Raw genomic sequence first — 22,581 nt, 5'->3', positions numbered from 1 at the left:
TTAAGCCTTATGCAAGCACTTGACTAATGTTTTAAAGCAAAATCTGTTAGAGCAGTTGACCAGTGCTGTGTTGGTAATAATGAGCTCTAATTCTTCTTGATGATGTGAGTCTGTTTGTTCAGCTGATGGAAACTAAGAATAAGCCTTTTCCACCACCCCACCCCCCTCTCTGCATAGACTTTGCAGGCATCTTTTAGCTACAAAACCACTTAATATGATCATTTAACTTGAGGTTAATCTAAGGCTCCTAGGTGGCAGTCCTGCAAGGCAGCACGACATCTGTTGAGGGATAGATAACGCAGGGCTTGTGCTTCCTGGGAAACATTGCTGTTTGCTCACCTGTGGAGACAGAGAGACCTGAGTTGGTTTTGATCTTGCTGAAGAGATTTCTTTGCCTGATTGCTGTTTAGCTCTGGATTCTGTAAATGTCTTTTGGGTTTTCTTATTTTCTTTCCTTGAGTTTGGAACATAGGGATGCAAAGTGGCTTTCTCTTGGGCTTTCTTTTGCCCCTTGGGTGTTTTTAGGGCCTAGCCTTCCCTCCCTGAGCACAAAGATTGGGATTTAAGTTCCAGCAGGGCTGGCCCTGAAAGTTGGGTCAGAGTGGGGCTGGTGTGCACCGTGCTAATTCCAGTAGTTTGTTGCTTTTAGGTTTGGCACTAGGTTATGTTGAGATAGCACCTTTTATTTGCTCTGGGTTTTCTTTGTGTGCCTTTGAAATAACTTGCTGGAAAGTGTCAAATTAGAGCCAGATGTCATTATTGCTATTTTTAATTTATCATTATTATTTATTAGGTTGTGGGAGGTGATTCTCCCGCTCTGCTCTGCTCTGGTGAGACCCCACCTGGAGTACTGTGTTCAGTTCTGGGGCCCCTATTACAGGAAGGGTCTGAAGGTGCTGAAATGTGCCCAGAGAAGGGCCACAAGGATGATTAGAGGGCTGAAGCCCCTCTCTTATGAGGACAAACTGAGAAAGTTTGGGCTATTCAGTCTGGAGAAGAGAAGGCTTTGAGGAGACCTTCTTGTGGCCTTCCAGTATCTGAAGGGGGCTACAAGAAAGCTGGGGAGGGACTTTTTAGGGGGTCAGGGAGTGATAGGACTAGGGGAAATGGAAAAAAACTAGAAATGGTAGATTCAGATTGGATGTTAGGAAGAAGCTCTTCCCCATGAGGGTGGTGAGACACTGGAACAGGTTGCCCAGGGAGGTGGTGGAAGCCTCATCCCTGGAGGTTTTGAAGGCCAGGTTGGATGTGGCTGTGAGCAACCTGCTGTAGCGTGAGGTGTCCCTGCCCATGGCAGGGGGATTGGAACTAGATGATCCTTGAGGTGCCTTTCAATCCTAACAATTCTATGACCTTCTACCTGTTCAGATGTGCTGAGCCAAAGGCCTCTGTATTGTGCTTGTGCCTTGAGCCATCACACCACCTGCTGCCCACTGTCTTCAGGCCAATCAGGCCAGTTGCTGGAGGGATGTGCATGGTGATGATCAGGGATAGAACTGGGAACAGATTAAAACCCATCCTGGGTGTTTTGGACAAATCTGGTTTGCTCTACCTCTGTCTGTGCAAACACTCATAGCTCTTGGTCAATATAAAACTATTTGTGGTCTCTTTATTGCATTAAAATAGTTTCTGTTCCCTCCCTCCCCCCCCCACTTCCCCTGCCTCTGTACATAGCTTTAGCATTTCTTGATGACCTTTTTGTTAATATGATTTCCAGTGGGAGCATTTCACAGTAGAAGTATGTATTCCTTCAGGGTTTACACTGACATTTCCAGTGATTATTTAATTGGGCTTCATGTTAGGCTGGATCCCCAGGGGAACACATACTTTTGCTATGAGAAGTTGTAACATGTCTGATTTTGAGTTTCTGCTCTAAACGCTTGCCCTCCAGGGAGGCTAAGACCAATCCTCGGCTGTGGCTGCAGGAATTGTCACCACCACAGTGGGTTTGGGATGTGGGATTTCTTGTCTTGTTCCTAATTATGTTCTTGTGTAGCTTAATCCTCGCACCAAAATTGAGAGCAGGCCTTCTCCTCTTTCACCTTCCCGACTGCTCCCCAGGGATACCGTCATGCTTTGAAGGATGCTGTCATGTGGTTGATTTTCCTGCCAATGCTCTTTTTCTACTTCTTCTTTCCATGGGCAGAGTCTGCACTCACTCAGCTTAGGGGGATTTCCAGTTTCAAGCTGGAACCACTGTCTTCAATGTCTTGAATTCAGAGATCTGGTCCATAAGCATACACAGTGGGCTTCTGGGCGTGCTGGTGAGTAGACTAGGGGTTAGTGGCATCTCTTGGAAAGAGCAGGTGAGTAAGGTAAGGAAGGGACTTGTGGGATTTTTGTGGGTGTTCTGGACACAGAACTTAGAATAGAATTAACCAGGTTGGAAAAGACCTTTGAGGTCATAGTCAAACCTATCATCCAACACTATCTAATCAACTAAACCATGGCACCAAGCACCCCATCCAGTCTCTTCCTAAACACCTCCAGTGATGGTGACTCCACCACCTCCCTGGGCAGCACATTCCAATGGCCAATCACTCTTTCTGTGAAGAATTTCTTCCTAATATCCAGCCTAAACCTCCCCTGGTGCAGCTTGAGACTGTGGCCTCTTGTTCTGGTGCTGGTTGCCTGGGAGAAGAGACCGACCCCCACCTGGCTACAACCTCCCTTCAGGTAGTTGTAGACAGCAAGAAGGTCTCCCCTGAGCCTCTTCTCCAAGCTAAACAACCCCAGCTCCCTCAGCCTCTCCTCAGTCTCAAGCTGTGCCAGGGGAGGTTTAGGCTGGAGGTGAGGAGAAAGTTTTTCCTAGCAAGAGAGATTGGCCATTGGGATGTGCTGCCCAGGGAGGTGGTGGAGTCACCGTCCCCAGAGGTGTTCAAGAGGGAATTGGATGTGGCACTTGGAGCCATGGTTTAGTAGTCTTGAGGTGTTGGTTGATAGGTTGGACTTGATGGTCTCTGAGGTCTTTTCCAACCTTGTTGATTCTATGGTTCATAGGGCTTGTGCTCGAGGCATCTCCCCAGCCTCATTGCTCTTCTCTGGACACATTCAATGTCCTTCTTAAATTGAGGGGCCCAGAACTGGACACAGGACTCAAGGTGTGACCTAACCAGTGCTGAGTACAGGGGCACGATGACTTCCTTGCTCCTGTAGATGACACCAGGGACTGCAAAGGCCAGTGGGAGAGGATGTGCTGTGGCCAGAGGTGTGAGCTGGAATTAGAAGAATGCAAACATGCCTGCAGGTTCCTCAGTGCTGAGGGGGAAACCTTTCCCCTTTATCCCTCATCACGCTCTTGACTTCTAAAGGGACCTCAGAGCGGTTGTCAAGGATGTGCTCGCAGCTCCTGTAGGCCAGAGCTGTGTACAAACAGAGCTCTTGGGATAGTTCCCACATGGAAAAAACCTGACCTTGCAAGTTCTCCAGAATGCAGGGGTTTGACTTCTTTTATTTTTTTTTCCTTTTTAAAGGCCTGTTGGCAGTTTGATTAGAGGGAGGAACTAGATTAGATTGAGTGCATCGAGGTGGAAGCTGTTCTTTGTGAACTATGTTTGCTTTTGCTTTTTTTTTTGTTGTTTGCTCAAAGCTTAATCTTTTGCAGCAAGGCTGATGCTGGATGTTGTGTGAGTGACAGGGAAATTAAACCCTGCAGTGGGTCTTTGAAACCTCCTGTGGACAGGTGAGAAATAGGCTTGGAGGACCAGGAAGATAGACCTATTCCAATTGGTAGGATCAGGAGAAGATGAAAAACTTTGTCAGGCCCTTTCATTTGGGGGAAACAGGAGCAATGTAGGTGGTTGAGGTGAATGTGGAGGCTGGGGAGAGGCCTCGAGCACAAGCCCTGCGAGGAGATGCTGAGGGAGCTGGGATTGTTTAGCCTGGAGAAGAGGAGGCTCAGGGGTGACCTCATTGCTCTCTACAATTGCCTGAAGGGAGGTTGTAACCAGGAGGGGGTTGGTCTCTTCTCCCAGGCAGCCAGCACCAGAACAAGAGGACACAGTCTCAACTGTGCCAGGGGAGGTTTAGGCTGGAGGTGAGGAGAAAGTTCTTCACTGAGAGAGTTGTTAATGTGCTGCCCAGGGAGGTGGTGGAGTCCCCATCCCTGGAGGTGTTCAAGAGGGGATTGATGTGGCACTTGATGCCATGGTTTAGTAGTCAGGAGGTGTTGGGTGACAAGCTGGACTTGATGATCTTTGAGGTCTCTTCCAACCTTATTGATTCTATGGTTCTATTCTATGATAACTTTTTTATTTCCCCTCTGTTCTTTTAACAGCAGGGACAGTGATATGCAAAGCAGTCCTGGTGTCACTCTGATCTCTTTGTATAGCAGAAGGCTGGGCTCCCTTCTGTTGTGGGCTTGTCCTCACATAAATCTCCCACCAGTGTTTTAAGAACAAACAACAATACCCCCAAAACCACAGTTTCCTTAAAATTAAAGGAACAGCTCCTAACGTCACCTGGGTGAGTGTGGTCTCATAGGTCTCCACCCCTTTTGACAGAAGGGAGTTGCCCTTCTCAGCTTCCTGCTATGTGGTCCAAATACAATATTTTTAACCACACTGAGCTTTCTGCAGAAGTCAAGGCATGTCCTGAGCACTGCTCAGCAGCTGTGTTGAGGAGACAGACATCTGTCTTGGTGGATGATGATCTCCTTGGTGTGAGCAGTGCACTTCTTCACCACAGCGAGCAGAGCCCTGCTTGGACAAGAAAAGTGTCTGTCTTGTTGCTCAGGAAATCTGAGTACCTCTCCTTTCAGCATCACAGGGTGAAGAGAGAACAGTGCCCCGTGTGCACTGTGAACCATCTTTGCTATGGCTAACATGATGCCAGCAACAGCTGTGGGGAAGTGTGACTGCTAGATGTTCCACTGCAAGCTGGTCTTAGCTCCCATGCTTGTCATGTGCACCCTCACTGTCTGCATGTCCTCTGTACTAGTGCCTTTGGTACCCAGTAGACCTACCCCTACTTGAGGCTAAGGGAGTACTGCAGAAGAAATAGGCAGTTAGGTAGTTTTCTCCTGCTTTTGCTCTGTTATCTGGTGGTGCTGGAGATAAGGTAGTTCTTCCCAGAGAGAGTTGTTAGCCATTGGAATGTGCTGCCCAGGGAGGTGGTGGAGTCCCCATCCCTGGAGGTGTTCAAGAGGGGATTGGACGTGGCACTTGGTGCCATGGTTTAGTAGTCCTGAGGTGTTGGGTGACAGGTTGGACTTGATGATCCTTGAGGTCTTTTCCAACCTTATTGATTCTATGATTCTCACTACAACCTCCTTTCAGGGAGCTGTAAAGAGCAAAGAGGTCTCCCCTCAGCCCTCTCTTCTCCAGGCTGAACAATCCCAATATGTGACAGTAAGGAGAAAAAGAAAGTTAAAAAGGCAAATGTGATGCTTAAAGATAAGTGCATCTTGCTTGAACATGGTGCTACAGTCTGTAGCATGTCCTGCCCATGGTACAGGAGCAGCCCGAGTGCTTGCATTAAAGCAATCACAGGATGTTAGGGGGTTGGGAGGGACCTCTGAAGATCGAGTCCAACCCCCCTGCCAGAGCAGGACCATAGAATCTCTAGCACAGGTTGCACAGGAACACATCTAGATGGGTCTTGAAAGTCTCCAGAGAAGGAGATTCCACAACCTCACTGGGGAGCCTGTTTCAGGGCTCTGTGATCCTCACAGTGCAGTAGTTCCTCCTCATGTTGAGGTGCTGTAGTTTGTTTCCATTGCCCCTTGTCCTGTCACCGGGTGCAATGGAGAACAATGCCACCCTGCACCCTCTGAGTGCTGTTGGTGGCTTAGCAGGGGGGTAGGTAGGCATGGTTCCTGGACCATCCTGCCAGGCTAAGGCAGGACACAGCTCTGGATGAAGGAAGCATCTGGACAGTACCTGGTCTCTATTTTTACATTCTGGAATTGCATTTGCTTAACCTTGAGGCATCCTGCAGTTTGAATTAACTTGACACAAAGTCATCTGTTCATTAATAACACAGGAGCAGTTTAATTGTTGTCTTAGTGGAAAAATACATGAGACTGTCATCAGCTGTTGCTTCTGGCAGTGCTTTCCTGCAGTAATGTAAATAAATGAGGTCACAGGTTTAAAGGAACAGGCTGTACTTGCACAAACTCAAAGCGTCATCTTGAACAGGCACCGATTGTTGGGGTACCTCTGTCCTGCACCCCACATGCTCACTGCAACTTTTCAGCCTCCAACACACTCAAATGCAGCCACAGAGGCTTGGTTTGCTATGTTGGTACTGACAGAGAGCACATGCTGCATGGGTGCTCTTAAATTTGGTTTGATTCCTGAGTGAGTGAAGTTAAAGGTGGCCAGAACCCAGGTATCACCAAGTTCTCTGCTGTTCCCCTTGAGAGCTCAGCAGCTCAAGAGAAGGGGAAGTTAAAGACTCAACATCACCTCTGCTGATCATAGAATTGTTAGGTTTGGAAGGGACCTCAAGGATCATCTAGTTCCAATCCCCCTGCTATAGGCCGGGACACCTCACACTACAGCAGGTTGCTCACAGCCTGCCCTTAAAAACCTCCAGGGATGAGGCTTCCACCACCTCCCTGGGCAACCTGTTCCAGTGTCTCACCACCCTCATGGGGAACGACTTCTTCCTAACATCCAATCTGAATCTACCCATCTCTATCTTTTTTTTTCCATTTCCCCTAGTCCTATCACTCCCTGACCCCCTAAAAAGTCCCTCCCCAGCTTTCTTGTAGCCCCCTTCAGACACTGGAAGGCCACAATAATGTGGTCTTGGAGCCTTCTCTTCTCCAGACTGAATAGCTCCAACTCTCTCAGTATGTCCTCATAGGAGAAGTGCTCCAGCTTCACAGCATCCTGGGATGACTTCTCTTCTCAAGCATGTCTGTTTTGGTGGTTTTGGTTTTGTTGGGGTGGGGGAGTGGGTTCATGTTGAGTGGGGGTTTCTTGTTGTTGGGTTGTTTTTTGGTGGTGTTGTGATCAAGGATGAGCAGATCCAGAAATCTGCCTGCACAGCTCTGAAAGCTGGATAAAAGCTCTGTTTGTCTCTCAGGACCACGTGTTCCTCTCTAAATGTGGAACCCACATCTGCAGTCTGTCATGATTTTGAAAATGTGCTGCTGTTTGTAGTTGTGGTGGGAACACCCAGTACCTGCCCTGCTCAGAGCAAAGCAGGGCCAGGATGCTGAGGTAACGCCGAGGTATTGCTGTAGGGGGAGGGTATTGCGTGGCAGCTGCCTCTCTGAGCTCTCTCTCCCTGTAGAGGCAACAAGGTCACCTACTCCCTTGACTGGGAGGTAAGATCCTGTTTCCAGATAGGAAATGTATTGCAAATTTACTGAAAGATGTTGTAATCCCACATCCTCGTTTGCATGTAGCACCCAGCCTTGGAGCTGCAGTGTTGGTTGAAAGCGGTGCCAAACATGACACAGAAGGAGGGCATGTTACTGTAGTCTTTGGATTTCAATTCTGAATCTCACCTTAAACAATGCAAAAACTACACACACACACAAAAAAAACCCTCACCAAGACCCAAACAAAGCCAAACCCATCACTCAAACCACCACCACCAAACCGAGCAAACAAAAACCCACCCAAAACACAAACCTCAACAAATACACACACCAAAAAGACACTGACCCAACCCAAATAACCCACCCAACCACAATCCCCAAACTAAACCAATCTAAGAGCTAAACAAGAAGCAAACAAGCATCTCCTGTATAAGAGGTGTATAGCTTGAGGTAAGGCTTTTTTTCCACCCCCGCCTTGCTGTTGGCTGAAAATGATTGCTTCTAGTGCAAGGTCGTAGTCCCTTGTAAGAAAGAGTTGGTTGCCTAGTTCCTGCCTTACCTATTGTGCCTGTTTTGCATCCTATTTGCCCTCTCCTGATAGCAAATGACAGGCACCATGCTTGGCATGGTTATTTTTTCATGCAAGCACCACGCTGCTTGTCGTCTCTTATTTGTTCAGGGCTGATCTGGCTTCTGTCCAGCTGCTCACCTGGCCTCATAGTGCTGGTGCAAGCCCTGGGCTCCTGGGTGGCTGTGGGGGCTGGGAAGTCTGTGTGCAGCTGCTGCCTGGGTGCTGCCCAGCAGGGTGTTTTGAAGAACACTAAGCAAGATGCTTATGTGCAGATGGTTGCAAAGACCTTGAGGAAACGTGTGGAGAGCTGGAGCATGTATGATGCTGATTTGAAACTTCCCAGCAGTTTTGAGGTCTCAGACAATCCTAAGTCTGTTGTCACCCGAACTGTTCTGTCAGGGCAGGATGTTGAAAGATGTGTCACACTGATAACTGCCAACCAAAATAGCTGGCTTTTGCATCAGTGGTGAGCAACAGCCCTCAGTCTTCTGTTGTGTTCCACTAGATAGCAGGCAAGGCCATCTGCTGTGAAGGGTCACAGGATGTTAGGGGTTGGAAGGGAATGCTGGAGGTCATTGAGTCCAACTCCCCCTTGCAAAGCAGGACCATGGAATCTAGCACAGGACCCATCTGGATGTATCCCTATGAGACTTGCAAGTCTCCAGGGAAAGAGACTCCACAACTTCTCTGGGGAGCCTGTGCCAGTGCTCTGTGACCCTCACAGTGAAGAAGTTCCTCCTCGTGTTGAGGTGGAACCTCCTGTGCTGGAGTTTATATCCATTGCCCCTTGTCCTGTCACAGGGTGCAAGTGAGCAGAGCCTGTCCCTTCCCTCTTGACATCCAGCCCTGAGGTATTTATAAATATTTATTAAATGCCCTCTCAGTCTTCTCTTCTCCAGACTAAAAAGCCCCAGGTCCCTCAGCCTCTCCTGCTTCATTGATTTATTCCATTACAGAAGAAATACCTTGGGTTCCCCTGTGTGCTGGACACCCTTCTATGTCCATCTTCATTTGGACTGGGGTAGGTTCAGCTCCCCTGAAAGCCTCTCTGGCAGCTGCCTGGAGCCCTCGGGATGTTTTCCACATCCTTGCCTGAGCTGCCTCAAACATTGTGGGTGGCTCAAGCTTTTCACTGTACTATAAGTGATTAAATCTGTGTGGTGGGTTTAAAGCTAGAAGAGACAGGTTACAAGCATGACATTCTGTAGAGGGGAGCATTTGTGGCTTATCTAGCTGTTGGCATTTTGATTTGTCATTGAAGATGGCTACAGGGCTGAGTCTAGGCTTCGTGGCTGTTGCTGGAACTGCTGGTGCATGTTGCTCTGCATGCTAATGGTCTTTCTAGGTGGCCATATTCTGTTGCCTCTCTCTGTGTGATTAAGGCTTTTTGCAAGTAGGAGCTGAAAAGCTACTTCTAAAATGCATTGTATTTTTGTGCTAGTGAGAGGTTAATTCTGTATTCTATTCTGCCAGACTGTGCTTCTCTTCTCTGTTTCCTGTTAGTGCTCTCTAACACTTCCTTCATGCCCTGAGTTTGGAAGTGCCTGAGCAGCCTTAAGCACAAACCAGCTTCTCTTACAACCACCAGTGGAGCCTCTGCATCCATGCCTTGAGCTTCCTTGTGATCTGGAGTTGCTGTCAGTAGCAGTGATAGGTGGTGGTCAAACATTGGAATTAGGTTGCCCAGGGAGGTGGTGGAGTCACCATCCCTGGTGGTCTTCAAGAAATGTGTAGACATGGCGTTTGGGACATGGTTTAATGGCCGTGGTGGTCTTAGGTTAATGATTGGACTCGATGATCTTAGAGGTCTTTTCCGATTGAAACAATTCTGTGAGTCTCTGTTTTGGTCCTTGCTGAGTTTAATGAATCAGCTCTTAGACCAGGCTTGCTGTGTGTTGGCCTCCTCTCCAGGTACAGCTTTTTCTGTCACACTCCTGTCTCCTGCTGCACAAAGGCTTTAAGTGCTGAAATGGCCACTGCTCGACAAAGGAATACAGATGCACTTGAATACCCTGTACATTCTGTTCACTTTCAAGTGGAAAGTTCATCCCTCTTGAATTCTTTCTGGCTGCTCATAATGAACTTTGCTTGGACCTTTTGGGGACATTAGTCTTATTGAACTGGAGAAAAACCTGAGAGTTATGCATGCATGAGCACTTAAATGACACTAGTGATTCCTAAATTAGCTCAGAGTAAGGATCATGTGTGGTGAACGTGGCAAGAGGGGATTAAAGGAACAGTGTTCCTAAGGTGTCTGGATCGTGGTTTGGGACCTGCATGACTTGTATGGCAGTGCAGATCCAATCTAAGCTTCTACTTCTGGCTTTAGAGTTCAGCTTCCTTCCATGACTGCATGTTGCTGCATCCTTTCTGAGTGTCCAGTCCCCCACTGCTCACATCTGAGCCAGTCCAGGTTGGTATACTCTCCCCAGTAAGGTGTTGTTTCAAGGATGTTTGCTCTGAGGGTTGCTTGGCTGTGGTACTTTACATATTGCTTGAGCTGACTTTTTAACTCTCTAACCACCCATATGAGGGAGGAGAATGAGTAGGGATGTGGACTGACATTAGGAAAGGTGATCTCTTCACTGATGAATGTCAGGAAGGAAATTGTGGATGAAGCTGCTCTATGTCTGCTCCATTTGTTTGGGCATCCTCCATGTGGTGTATTTGGGGTTGTATTCCCATCATTTGGCCTGATGCTCCTGTTGGAGTGGTGCTGGTTGCCCTGCACCTCTTGATCTCTTCTGTGTACAGTGATAACAGGAGCTCTGCACAATGCAGTGGTCTCTTGTCCTCCTCACCCTGTTCTTGTCTATGGGCCAAAGCTCACACTGAGGAAAAAGTTAGTCACAGTGACTTCTGGGCAGGCAGAGGCTCTGCAAGGAGAACATAGATGGTGAGTAAAGAGCTTGCTCTAGACTCTGCAGCTCTACTGTATCTTTAAAGGCGGCTGATGAGGCAGGATGATGTCTGCCACACCATCAGTGTGTATGCACTTGAGTGATGAAGCAATGGAATCCTGCCTCTGCCTGTGTCTGCTTACTCCCAGAAGGCAGCAGGGGATGTGGAGAATAAGTGTTGGCTCTGGAGTCACTGAAGTCACTTTTTTTTTTTCCCCCAGGGGTTTCCTAGGGAATCTCAGCATGCTCTGGCTGTTGATTGAAGAGCAGTGTTGAAGCAGAATGGATTGATTTCCTATGCAGGAGGACAGGAGTGTGAGTTAGGGCTTAGCCTTTCGCCCAGACCCCAGGCTGGGGATGTTGGTTTGGATGAGACTTCAAACATCTTCAGCCTGAGGACCATAGTCTTGTTTTTTTGAATAGACTTGAGACTTTTCAGGCTCTGTCAAGGGCAGGTGGTGCAGCTGGCAGCCAAGCTCAGATTTTTGTTCTTGCTCTTTTTTTCCACCCTGCTCCCCTGTTGTAACAACTTCACAGGCAGAGATCTTTAAGGCAGGTCTCTTTCTGCTGTCTACAGGACAAGAGCAAAGAGCTGAAGACAAGCATACTTTTGAGGCAGGGGAAGTGCTCTGCCTTTCAGAGAATCATAGAGCTGTTTTGGGGAGAAAAACCTTTAAGATCATCAAGTCCAACCATCAGCCTAAGACCACCATGGCCATTGAGCCATGTCCCGGAGTGCCACGTCCACACATTTCTTGGCCACCTCCATGGTCAGCCTGTTCCAATGCCTGATCATGCTTTCAATAAAGAAATTGTTCTGAATATCCAACCTAAACCTCCCCTGGCACAATTTCAGGCTATGAAATGTCAGAATTTTATGGCAATTCGAGGATTTATGGGAAAGTGAGTTACCAGCAGTGTGTGAAGAAGTCTGGACATTAAAAAGGACACACATTAGAGGGTTGTAATCTAGTCTGGGTGCCTTGTGCTCAACCTGTGCTCCATGGGCCGTTGATCTGGTCCCTGGGTGTGTCCCACCCTGTGCACAGGTGTGTGGACATTTGGAGCTGCAGCACTCAAGGGACAGGCAGCAAAGTCCTTTGCCATGTGGCAGCATGTTTTGCTTTGGTTTGAAATCTTCCTTCCCTTAGATCACTGTAAAAGAACATGAAGAAAAATCCCCAAACAAATCCACTTTTTCCCTCCCCCTCTTACTTTCTTTCTTTCTTTTTAGGTAGCATTATTGGGATGGTGACATTCAGTATTTTACTGTGGCTAGTGTAAGCTCCTTCTAGTACTGAGTTGGGTTTGGGGGTTTTTTGGTTTGTTCATTTTTTGGGTGTTGTTTTTGGTGTGGTTTTCTTTTGGCTTGCCTGAAAGTACAGTAGAGTGTGAACACTTGACCCAACTCAGTGCAGTGCCTGCCTGTATCCTGATAGACCATCACCATGTGCTTTTGTGGTCGAGGCAGGGGGGGGCTATAGGGTTGCATTTCTCCTCTTTTTCTGCCTTTTTTCTTTTGGAGGAGCCACCTGTTAGCATTACATCAGCGGCTCCCAGGAACGCCGCTGCCTCCTACCAAAGGCCTTACACAAAGTAGTTCTTCTTGTATTGTTTGTGCTCAAAGAGCTGATGTCATGCCAGCTGATGTCATTGTGTGCTTTGTGTAATCGCTATGGAAACCAGGCAGGTGGGGAGCCTGGGGCTGATGTAATTGCTGAATGAGGTGTAGAAAGGAGGCCTGGCTTGCTGGCCCCGGTTCTGTGGAACTGCCCTCTTGAGGGGGGGGAAGGAAAAAAAATAGGGGGAGAAAATGCTGCTTGAAAAACCCAGCAAGATATGCAACAGAGCCAAGGGACACACAAGCTGAAAAAGTGACTTCTGCTCTTCTCCTACCCCCTCAGATCCATTTCCCAATCCCTATTAGTATCCTAAAAATAACACTTGCTAGATATTTGCAGGCAGGGCAGGGCAGGAGAAGGAGAGCTGTTTGCCATGTCTTGAGTGAGCACCTCGGTGGCTGTCAGATCCCAAAGAGTGGTCTTTTGTTTGGCTGCATGAATATGTACAAACCCTTTCCTGGAGCACAGCAATGAGCTGCACCCACCCCTCTGTTGGGGGCATTGGATGGGGGTAAGCCCCTCAGGGGTGCTTCTGGAGGGTGAATCTGCTGTGGACAGCTGAAATACCATGCTGGCTCTCTGGCTGCTTTGCTTTAGGGTTGGTCATCATTTTGGTGAGGCTTTCCTCCTTGGAAAAATGCCTTTTGTCTTTACCCTGCCGACTTTGCTTCCTTCCTTGGCCTTGTAGGTGAGGCAGCCCCAGCACACTGATGTTGCACAGAGGTGTGTTTTTCCTCCAAGCCTCTTCCTTGGCACTGTCAGCCTTGTGGAGGGGAGAAGTGTGAGCTGCTGATTCATGCCACCCTTGCTGTTGGTGACTGTGCCTAGCATTGGTCTCGGGGATGGTGGTGGAGACATTGGAGCCAGCTCCACGCTTGGTGGCCTTGGCATATCCTCCAAAGCTTGATGAGTTAATGCCCGTCCTGGAAGCAGGGGGAGGAAGGCTTGTAAGAGCATTGCCCTCCCTGCAGGGCGTTTTCACCCTGGGAAACAGTTAATCTGTTCCACTCCCCCTCCCCTGTCCAGCAAGGGTATAAAGAGGAGGACACTGCAGCCAGTAGCTCTCTTGGGCCCTGCCTTTGCTTGGATGAGGACTGCTGGTGGCTCCCTGCTTCTCTGCCATGTGGTCAGGCCTGATCCTTCTCCCTGCTACCTCCTTGCCTCTTCAGAGAGACTGGCTTTGTATCCTTGTTTTTGTTTTTTCTTTCTTCCTCCCATCCGTCCTTGTTCCTTGCCCTTGTGAACCTTACCTGTTATTGTTATATATATATCTATTGTTTAAAGAAAGTTATTTACCTCTCTACTTCCAAGCTGCCTCCAAATTATCTCTTGGTGGATTTGCTCCTTCCCTTTCTTTTTCCTCTCTGTTGGGAAGGAGGAGGGAGGAGCGGGAGAGGGATTCTCAAGGCTTGCCCCCATCTGAGCTCTTAAGTCCCAGTTAAGGCTCAAACCACCACACAAAGAAAGGCCAGTCTAAAGCACCACTGACCTCAGGGTGCCTAACCAAAGTGTCTGCTTGGTCTTTCTTCCCAGGAGGACTCAGTGGTTTCAAGCAGAACCATGAAAACCTCTGCGACAACTCCCTCCAGCTGCAAGAGTGCCCGGAGGGGGGAGGAGGGGGCGGCGCGGCCGCCGTGCCCCCCACGCTACCTCAGTCCATCCCCACCACGCCGGACATCGAGAACGCTGAGCTCACCCCCATCCTGCCCTTCCTCTTCCTTGGGAACGAGCACGATGCTCAGGACTTGGAGAAAATGCAGAGGATGAACATAGGCTACGTCATCAACGTGACCACCCACCTGCCCCTCTACCACTACGAGAAGGGCATGTTCAACTACAAGCGGCTCCCCGCCACCGACAGCAACAAGCAGAACCTCAGGCAGTACTTCGAAGAGGCTTTTGAGTTCATTGGTAATTACCCTTTCCCACAAGGTTTCTGGAGAACTCGTGGGTCTCAAGCAGTTCAAGCCTGGAGAAGAGGAGGCTCAGGGGAGACCTTATTGCCGTCTATAACTACCCAAAGGGTGGTTGTAGCCTGGCGGGGGATGGTCTCTTCTCCCAGGCAACCAGCAACAGAACAAGAGGACACAGTCTCAAGCTGTGCAGGGGGAAGTTTAGGCTTGATCTTAAAAGGAAGTTCTTCACAGAAAGAGAGATTGCCCCTTGGAATGGGCTGCCCAGGGAGGTGGTGGGGTCAGCGTCACTGGAGGTGCTTAAGGAAAGCCTGGATGAGGCACTTAGTGCCATGGTCTAGTTAGTTAGTTAGGGCTGGGTGATCAGTTGGACTTGATGATCTTGGAGGTCTCTTCCAGCCTGGTTGATTCTGTGTGACTGGGCATGCTCCTGTGTGATTCTGTGTGACTGGGAATGCTCCTGTGTGATTCTGTGTGGCTGGGCATGCTCCTGTGTGTTCCTACCTGTTGTAAGAATCTAGAGTGGATTTTATGCTTCGCTAGCTGCCCTAAAGGCTGCAGAAAGCCATACTGACTTTAGTTTAGGTTGTCAGAAAGGCTGAGCACCTCGTGTTTCTACTCCTCCTCATCTCTGGCATATGTAGCTGAGCAACCTGGGGGGCACAGTTTTTATCCATTGATAGTGATCCCTACCTCCAAGCTTCCAAATTCAGGAAACCCCAGGAAACTGAGACCTCTATCCTTGATGCATTTGTAGTCCCAGTTTCCACAGTGGCTTCCAGCCAGCTTTTCATAGTAACTATCCTTAGTGATGGCTGAGGCTTTCCTAGCTTAATTTCATGAGAGAGCTGACAAACCTTCACGGTTCACTTGTTCTGCCATCAGATTTATAACTTCAGAGTGTATGCATGGGTGAGTGGATTGTGATGAAAACTTGTATTAATAAGGCTCTAAAGCTTGTAGGCTGTGTGAGAGTTCACCACAGACATGCAGCATGCTGAGGGGATTGCTGGAGAAATGACACAGCAATGTCACCCTGCTACTATTCATGCAGCACAGCCCTCAGCCAAGTCTAGTGGCAGCTTCCACTCTGGTTGGTCATCTAGGCTAAAGCCAGGTGGCCTCTTGAAGCCAGGCTTGCCAGTAAGGACTCAAGTACTTGATCCTGAAAGCTTTTGAGGACTTTCCCTTGTCCCTTTATGTCTTTGTGGACACAGCTTTGGCAGCATGGTGAGTGTCCACTTGTGATTCCCCAGCACAAGAGCGTGTCCCAAGAGGTTTTGTGAAATATGCTGGGAGGAACCACTGGCATGTAGTCTTCAGCAACCACTGACATGGAGTTCTATTTCCTTGTGCTGAGGTTGGGCTAATCTCTTTACCAAGGCTTCAGGTCCTGTGGTGGAGGACTAGCCAAAGGAAATGTGCTTGTGTGCTGTGTCACATCTTAAGTCCTTAGCCGACCCCATGCTGAAGTGGGGTGCAGAGCTGTCTTCCTCCCTGCCCTCAAACTGTCAGTGTTCATGGCCTTTGAGGAGTGGGTTTGCAGCTCCTGAAGCTCTACCTGGTTTGTGCTAGCTCTCCAGCAAAGATTGGGCTGCTGTCATGGGACTGGGTCCCAGAGCAGGAGGTCCAAGCTCAGCATATTCTTCTGAGCCCATCTGCCCTGGTGGTATGCGTGGGCAGGGGCAGGCTGCTCTGAAGCAGACAGCTCATCAGCCTGACCTGGCCGTGTTTCGGCTGGTGGGGGGGCACTGTGTGCTGATGCAGCTACTCCAGTGAAGGTGAACAGGCAAATGCCTGCTTATGCTGCAGTTCAGATGGAGGGCAGTGCTAAAGCTTGAGTCTTACCTGTGAGAGCTCCTTCTGGGAGCGCCCTGGGCTTCTCTACAGTGTAGAGAACCAAAGGGTCTCTACTTAAACCCAAATTTTCTCCAGTGTTCATAGCTCAACCCCAAACTGCTGATTACTTTGTGCATGGGAGCACAGACTCCCCTTTTTGAGTGAAGAGAAGCCCTCTCCGAGGGAGAGGTAACCTCACTTTTGTTCTTTGGGAAATAAAACTAGAGCAGGAAATCCAGTAAAACATTCAATGTTGAATTCCACAAGATGGGGAAATGCAATAAGGCTAAGTTTACATGAAGAAACTGCAGAGCTCTGCTGAGGCCCTTCTGGAGTGGGAGAGAGCCTTCTGCTCCCAGCATCCCAATGAACTGCAGGATTAGAGCTCTCCAGACCACTGAAAGATAGTGTTTGCTTTCTGACCTTAGCAAGGGCAGAGAAAATAGCCTTGCTCTGAAAAAGGCTTAGAAAATGTTTCAACCCCCATTTTCTTTTTCCTTTTTAATAATTACAGCTTGAGGGTCTGTCTGTATTTTGAAAAGACAAATATTTCTCCATTGAGAGTTTCTTCTCCATAGCAAATTTAGCCAGCTGGGAAAGGAACTAGTCAAAGCTTTCCCTTCCTCAGGGTAAACTTTAAATTGCATTTCAGAAGGTTTGGAAATGCTTAAACAGTCAATCATTGCCCTGTGTTTCTTTAAATACACCCTGAAAAAAAACAACCCCACAGCCAAACCTAGGTTTAGCTAAGACTAAAGCCATAGGAAGTGAAATCATCATAAACTCTCTGGAAAAGTGTGTCCAAATGAGCTAGAGAGGTTCAGCTTTTGGAAATACTAACAGGCTAAATATGTCTAGAGGGAAGCTGGCTTCATTCATGCTTTCACAATACAGGTTGAACACGTATGGTTCATCTTACCCTGCTCTTGGTGGGTTTGGATTCGTGCCCAAACTTGCAAATTCATGCTCCTGTAGATTAAAATAGAAGAAATAGATGTAAATGTTAACATCTTGAAAGTTTTATCTCCTGTTTTAAAAGCAGGCTGTGGGAGGTGAGGATGATGCACTAGTGACTCTCCTCTTTTTTTTGTGTCCTATTAGCATGTGGTTCCAGGGGCTCTGTCCTCCCTAAATCCTGCCCAGGTTGCACCCCTCTGAGTGATAGACCTTGATGGAAAGTGAGTGTGTAATTTTGAGTGCATGTGTGTCTTTGTGTGCTTCCCTGCCCACCTCATCCTTCACCCACTGCTTGCAGGGAAGCTCTGGAGGGACAGCTTTCAGCAGAATGCAGTACTTTGCTCAAATCATGAGGAGTCACAACCATGGAATCGTTAAGGTTGAAAAAGACCCCTTAAGATCACATGCCATCATCAACCCAACACCACTGTGCCCACTAAACCATGAAGTGCCATGTCTACATGCTTTTTTTCCCCAACACCTCCAGGAATGGTGGCTCCATCACTTCCCTGGGCAGCCTATTCCAATGCCTGACCACTCTTGCAGTAAAGAAATGTTTCCTAAAATATAAAATCTGAGCCACCTTCTGGTGCAATTTGAGATCATTTCCTCTTCTTTCAAGTGGTTACTTGGGAGAAGAGACCAACTCCCGCCTCACTGCAACCTGCTTTCAGGCTGAGAGCAACAAGGTCTCTCCTAAGCCTCCCCTTCTCCAGAAGGAATGGCAAATCCCTTTTTCACACCACTGAAGGTGACCAAGGCAAAACACAGAGAGCTGGAATCAGTCTGAGTTATCTTACCAGCTCTTAAGTCTTGCTGAGGTGTAAACCAGACCCAGCTCCTGCTTTTGCAGAGATACCATAGCAGAGTGCCCTGTTGGCTTCAAGAGTAACAGCAGAAGTAGAGGACTTGAAACAGATGTATTGTTAGAATTGTGTCTGAAAATGCCTGGGTTTTGTGAGGATGGTGTCCTGCTTTGAAAGGCAGGGTGGCTGAGATGCTGACATCATGCAGCAGTGTTATGACAGGGGTGTGGAGATGAAGCCCAAGCTGCTTCATCATGGGCTTTCACCTCCCAAATACATGCTCCCTGATGGCACACAAGGGAGCAGGGTGGCACTGTCTCTCAATATGCAGTTTGTCTAAAAGGGAGGGAAAAGCAAACATGAGGATTTTCTGTGTCAGTTTGGCCTCTGTGTGTCACATTCAGTAACTCTGAAACCCCAAAGGAGAGTTGACTGGGTGGGAATTGGCCTGGATCAGGAACAGCATGGCCAGCAGGAGGAGGGAAGTGATCATGCCCCTACACTCAGCACTGGTGAGGCCACACTTGAATCCTGGGTTCAGTTTTGGGCCCCTCACTACAAGAAGGATGTTAAGTTGCTGGAGTATGTCTAGAGAAGGGTAACAAAGCTGGTGAAGGGTCTGAAGAATAGGTCTGGTGAGGAGTGGCTGAGGAAACTGGGGTTGTTTAGTCTGGAGAAGAAGCTGAGGGGAAACCTTCTTGCTCTCTACAGCTACATCAAATGAGATTGTAGTGAGGCAGGGGTTGGTCTCTTCTCCCTAGTATCAGGAGATAGAATGGGAGGAAATAGCCTGAAATAGAGTCAGGGGAGGTTTAGGTTGAACATTAGGACAATTTGCTTGACTGCAAGAGTAGTCAGGCACTGGAAGAGGCTGCCCAGGGAGGTGATGGAGTCACCACCCTTGGAGGAATTCAAGAAACGTGTGAACATGGCATTTCAGGACACGGTTTAGTGGTCACAGTGATCTTAGCTTGATGATTGGACTCAGTGATCTTAGAGGTCTTTTCCAACTGGAACAATTCTGGGATTCTATGAAAGACTGCTGTGCTTCTAATCAAATAAAGATACGTTGGTCTCTTCTCCCAGGCAGCCAGCACCATAACAAGAGGACACAGTCTCAGGCTGTGCCAGGGGAGGTTTAGGCTGGATGTTAGAAAGAAGCTCTATACAGAGAGAGTGATTGCCTGTTGGAATGGGCTGCCCGTGGAGGTGGTGGAGTCACCATCATTGGAGGTGTTCAGGAGGGGACTTGATGGGTGCTTGGTGCCATGGGTTAGTTGATTAGATGGGTTGGATTGGTTGATAGGTTGGATGCGATGACCTTGAAGGTCTATTCTATTCTATTCTACTCTTCATTGTATTGATTTACCCCCCCTTCCTTTCTGATTTAGAGGCTGACACAAGTCTTACTTCCTTCTGTCTCTCTTCATTCCAGAGGAAGCTCATCAGTGTGGCAAAGGTCTCCTCATCCACTGCCAGGCCGGCGTGTCCCGCTCCGCCACCATCGTTATCGCCTACCTAATGAAGCACACGCGCATGACCATGACGGATGCCTACAAGTTTGTGAAAGGCAAACGACCAATCATTTCCCCTAACCTTAACTTCATGGGGCAGTTATTGGAGTTCGAAGAAGACCTCAACAACGGCGTCACCCCTCGGATCCTCACACCAAAGCTGATCGGCGTGGAGACCGTCGTGTGACGGCGAAGCTGCCGGGAGACGCTCCCCCCCCCAAAGGGGTTTAACCTCTTCTTCGACCTGATGTGGGGCAGCGACGGGTGGGTCGTGGGGGGTTTCTTTTTAGCTTTCAAGGTTGGGGAGGGGGGGGAGTTTTTGTGGCAAACTTTTTTTTGGTGTAAAAAAACCTCTCTCTTTTTTCTTTTCTTTGTTTTTTGGTGAGGAGAGGTTTTTAAAAGCTCCAAGAACTTCGCCGTGTTTGGGATGCTGTTGTGAGTTCCTTCCCAGACACCGGCAGAGCAGGGAGGCTTCAGAGCAAAACAAAAAAGGAGTACTTTTAAAAAAGTCAAAACAAGAAAAAGAAGAAATATTTGGCTTTTGTTTGGTTTTTAAATGTTTATTTTTTTTCCCACCCCCCTCCTCTCTCCAGCTACTTGTAGAGTTTATGGCTAAGTAGTCTGTGCAGGTTCATAGACTGAAGAAACCTAAGTTGATAAATGAAACACGAACAGCCAAAACAAAGCAGGGGGGAAAGAAAAAACAACCCCAAACCCTCCCCAAACTCCCTGAAACAGAAGGGCCTTGGTTCTGCAAAGGCTTTGCTAAAGATAACCTAGTTAACGCTCACCGATGCAGAGGAAATCAGAGCAGCTTCAGAAGTCTGCAAGGCACTTTTTCACACTCCTGACTCAAACTAAAGAAGATAAAATAATAATAACAATAATAATAAAAGAAAGCAAACAAAAAGGAGAAAAGAAAAGAAAAGACAAAGTTTATTTGGCGTGTTTCATGTTCCAGTTCTATTTTTCTATTTTGGGGCTGTAAGGTTTTAACAGTAAAGGGACTTTGATCATTCTATGCCATATGCCTTCACTGGCTTCTTGTGCAATAATAATTTGGGGGTTGTTTGGAGTGCTCTGTTAAGAGAGAGCTGGCTGCCCACTACTAAGATGATAATTTTTCACGGCTAATAGTGCAACAGCAGCCAGCTGGGTTCGGGAAGGCTAAATGTTCAGCGGTTACTTCGTTCCTTTGTATGGTTTTGATCCTGGTGACAGCGCCACGAACCTTGTTACGTCTGTATGTCAGAATGTACACACACAAACACACACACACACACGAAAAAAACCCCAAGCAAACAACCCCAAGACCGAGCAAAGTTTATTTAAGACTTTTTTCGCACAAAGTGTTGGTGTGTTTCAGTTGTCTGTGTAAAAAAAAAACAAAACAGCCAAGAAAAAAGGAAGAAAAAAGACAAAGTTGTTGTTATAAACCAGAAAAATCTTTTGGAGAATGTGTGTCCTTTTTATTTCTTTAGCAGTGTTTCCCCTTTTTCTTTCTGGGGGTTGGGGTTTTGTTTTTCTTTCCCATTCTGTACTTTTTGGGTTGGTTTTTTTTGGTGTCGTTGCTGTGTATATCTTCTCTCCCCCCGCCTCTATCCCCCCTCCTGCCCCGACAAAAGCGGTATCACTTCTTTTGGCATCTCCTCTTGAGTGTTTCCTTCCTGTCCTTTGCTGGTGGAATGTTTTGCCTTTATTTTCTACTGTACATTTGCATCCTTCAATTTCTGTAACCGGATGTCTCCTCCCCTCCAAGTTGGGTCAGATTTGGAGCTGTCCAGTTTGAACTAGCAGCGCTAGCGGCGAGGGCTCTCTGGGACAGACCTGTGGGTTCTGCAGCTCAGTAGGCATTTTGGAAAAATAAGAAATAAACATTCTCCACTGATTCCTTCTCCTCTTCCTGCAATTAGCTTTTTCTATCTTCCCAAGTTGTCCGGTTCCTAGAAATACGTTGGTCCTGTGTGTGCTGTTCCCTGGCCTCTATAGTCCCTCTCCTTTTGCAGTTCCACCGTTCCTGGGAGTTTCTCCTCCTAGGATGTTCCTCTGTCTTGCCCATCTTCATCTGCCTCCACTTCCAGCTGTGTCAGTGTTCAGTGTGGTGCATTTTGTAGGGCTGATGTTTCTGCTTGGCAGAGTCCCTTAGGGTGGCTGACTTCTGCTTGCTTTGTTTGTATTTCCTCTTTATTTGCAATGGTATGGTATAACCTGATCTCTCCTGGGCTGTGACCAACTCTAAAATACTTCTGTGAGCCTAAACGGAGTTGGGAAGATTCTGTTGTGCAAAGTGATGCATCCCCAAAAGTCTGATGGCAGTGAAGGTTTTTCCTAGATGAAAACCCAGATGGACTGAACCAAGGTTTAAACAGGACCTGTCAGAAAACTTAATGTATAATCACATTAGACATGTATATTTTTGTGGACATTTGACTTAAAATGTTGTTACTATATAGATATTTTCTTGAAACTCATCCCTTTATTAAATTATTTTTCTACTGGAATTGATTTTTTTTAATTATTATTGGTTTTTGTATTTTTAATTCTTTGATCAGTCTTGGTCCTTTGGCTGAGGTGCCCTTGGCAGCAAGCGTTGCCCGGGTGGCAAACCTCAGACTGTGATCACTCCTAGGGGTTAAGGAGAGAGCAGCTGCATAGAGAAGTTGCTGTTTGCTGGTTGGAAGCCTTCTTGCTCCAAAATGAAGGAGGTGCTGTACCAAAGGTGGTCTCTGCCCTTCCCTGCACCCCACCCTTTCCTTTTGATTGGGCCCAATCTTTTCCAGCTGTTCTCAATGAACTGCAGGTGGTTTGATGGCAGGGAGTGGGTTATAAAACCTCTTTGTTTCTTGCCAGAGAAATTAAAGCAGGTGCAGCAGGGCTAAGAGCTGGCTGGAAAGTTGGTCCTTGCAGCCTCTGTCCTAGTCCCAGTGCTGTGCCAGGGAAACACTCAGCAGGGGAGCGTGTGAGCTGCCTGAGTGTGACACAGCTCTCCTAAGCATGAGGGGAAGGAGGACTTGGTTCAAAATTGGTCTTTTCTGCTACTGCTGTTTTCTTGTTCCTGTGCTACATGGCCTGATGCGAATGTCTCCAGTGGAAGGAAGGGCCTGCCATGCTGATGTGACTCATGGCATCCTCTGTGGTTCTGCCTCAACTGCTCCATGCTGGCTTGGATCAAGATCAAGTTCTCAG

General features: G+C 47.8%; 1 protein-coding gene across 1 annotated transcript in view; it reads left to right on the top strand.

The window, feature by feature from the left end:
* Nucleotides 1–21,896, top strand: part of DUSP10 (dual specificity phosphatase 10) — a 33,298-nt gene extending 11,402 nt beyond the window's left edge. The window contains exons 3-4 of the mRNA XM_068153524.1: nucleotides 13,900–14,277; nucleotides 19,317–21,896. Of these exons, the coding sequence (XP_068009625.1) occupies nucleotides 13,900–14,277; nucleotides 19,317–19,582 (644 nt within the window). The 3' untranslated portion in view covers nucleotides 19,583–21,896. The remainder of the gene's footprint in view (nucleotides 1–13,899; nucleotides 14,278–19,316) is intronic.
* The last annotated feature ends 685 nt before the right edge of the window (nucleotides 21,897–22,581 follow it).

This window comes from Melanerpes formicivorus, unplaced genomic scaffold, assembly GCF_026170545.1.
Source record: "Melanerpes formicivorus ecotype bairdi unplaced genomic scaffold, bMelFor1.0.p_v2 SCAF_26, whole genome shotgun sequence".
Taxonomy (NCBI): Eukaryota; Metazoa; Chordata; class Aves; order Piciformes; family Picidae; genus Melanerpes; species Melanerpes formicivorus.
Note: the sequence above shows the minus strand (reverse complement) of the source record. Positions and strands in the feature narration are given on the sequence as shown.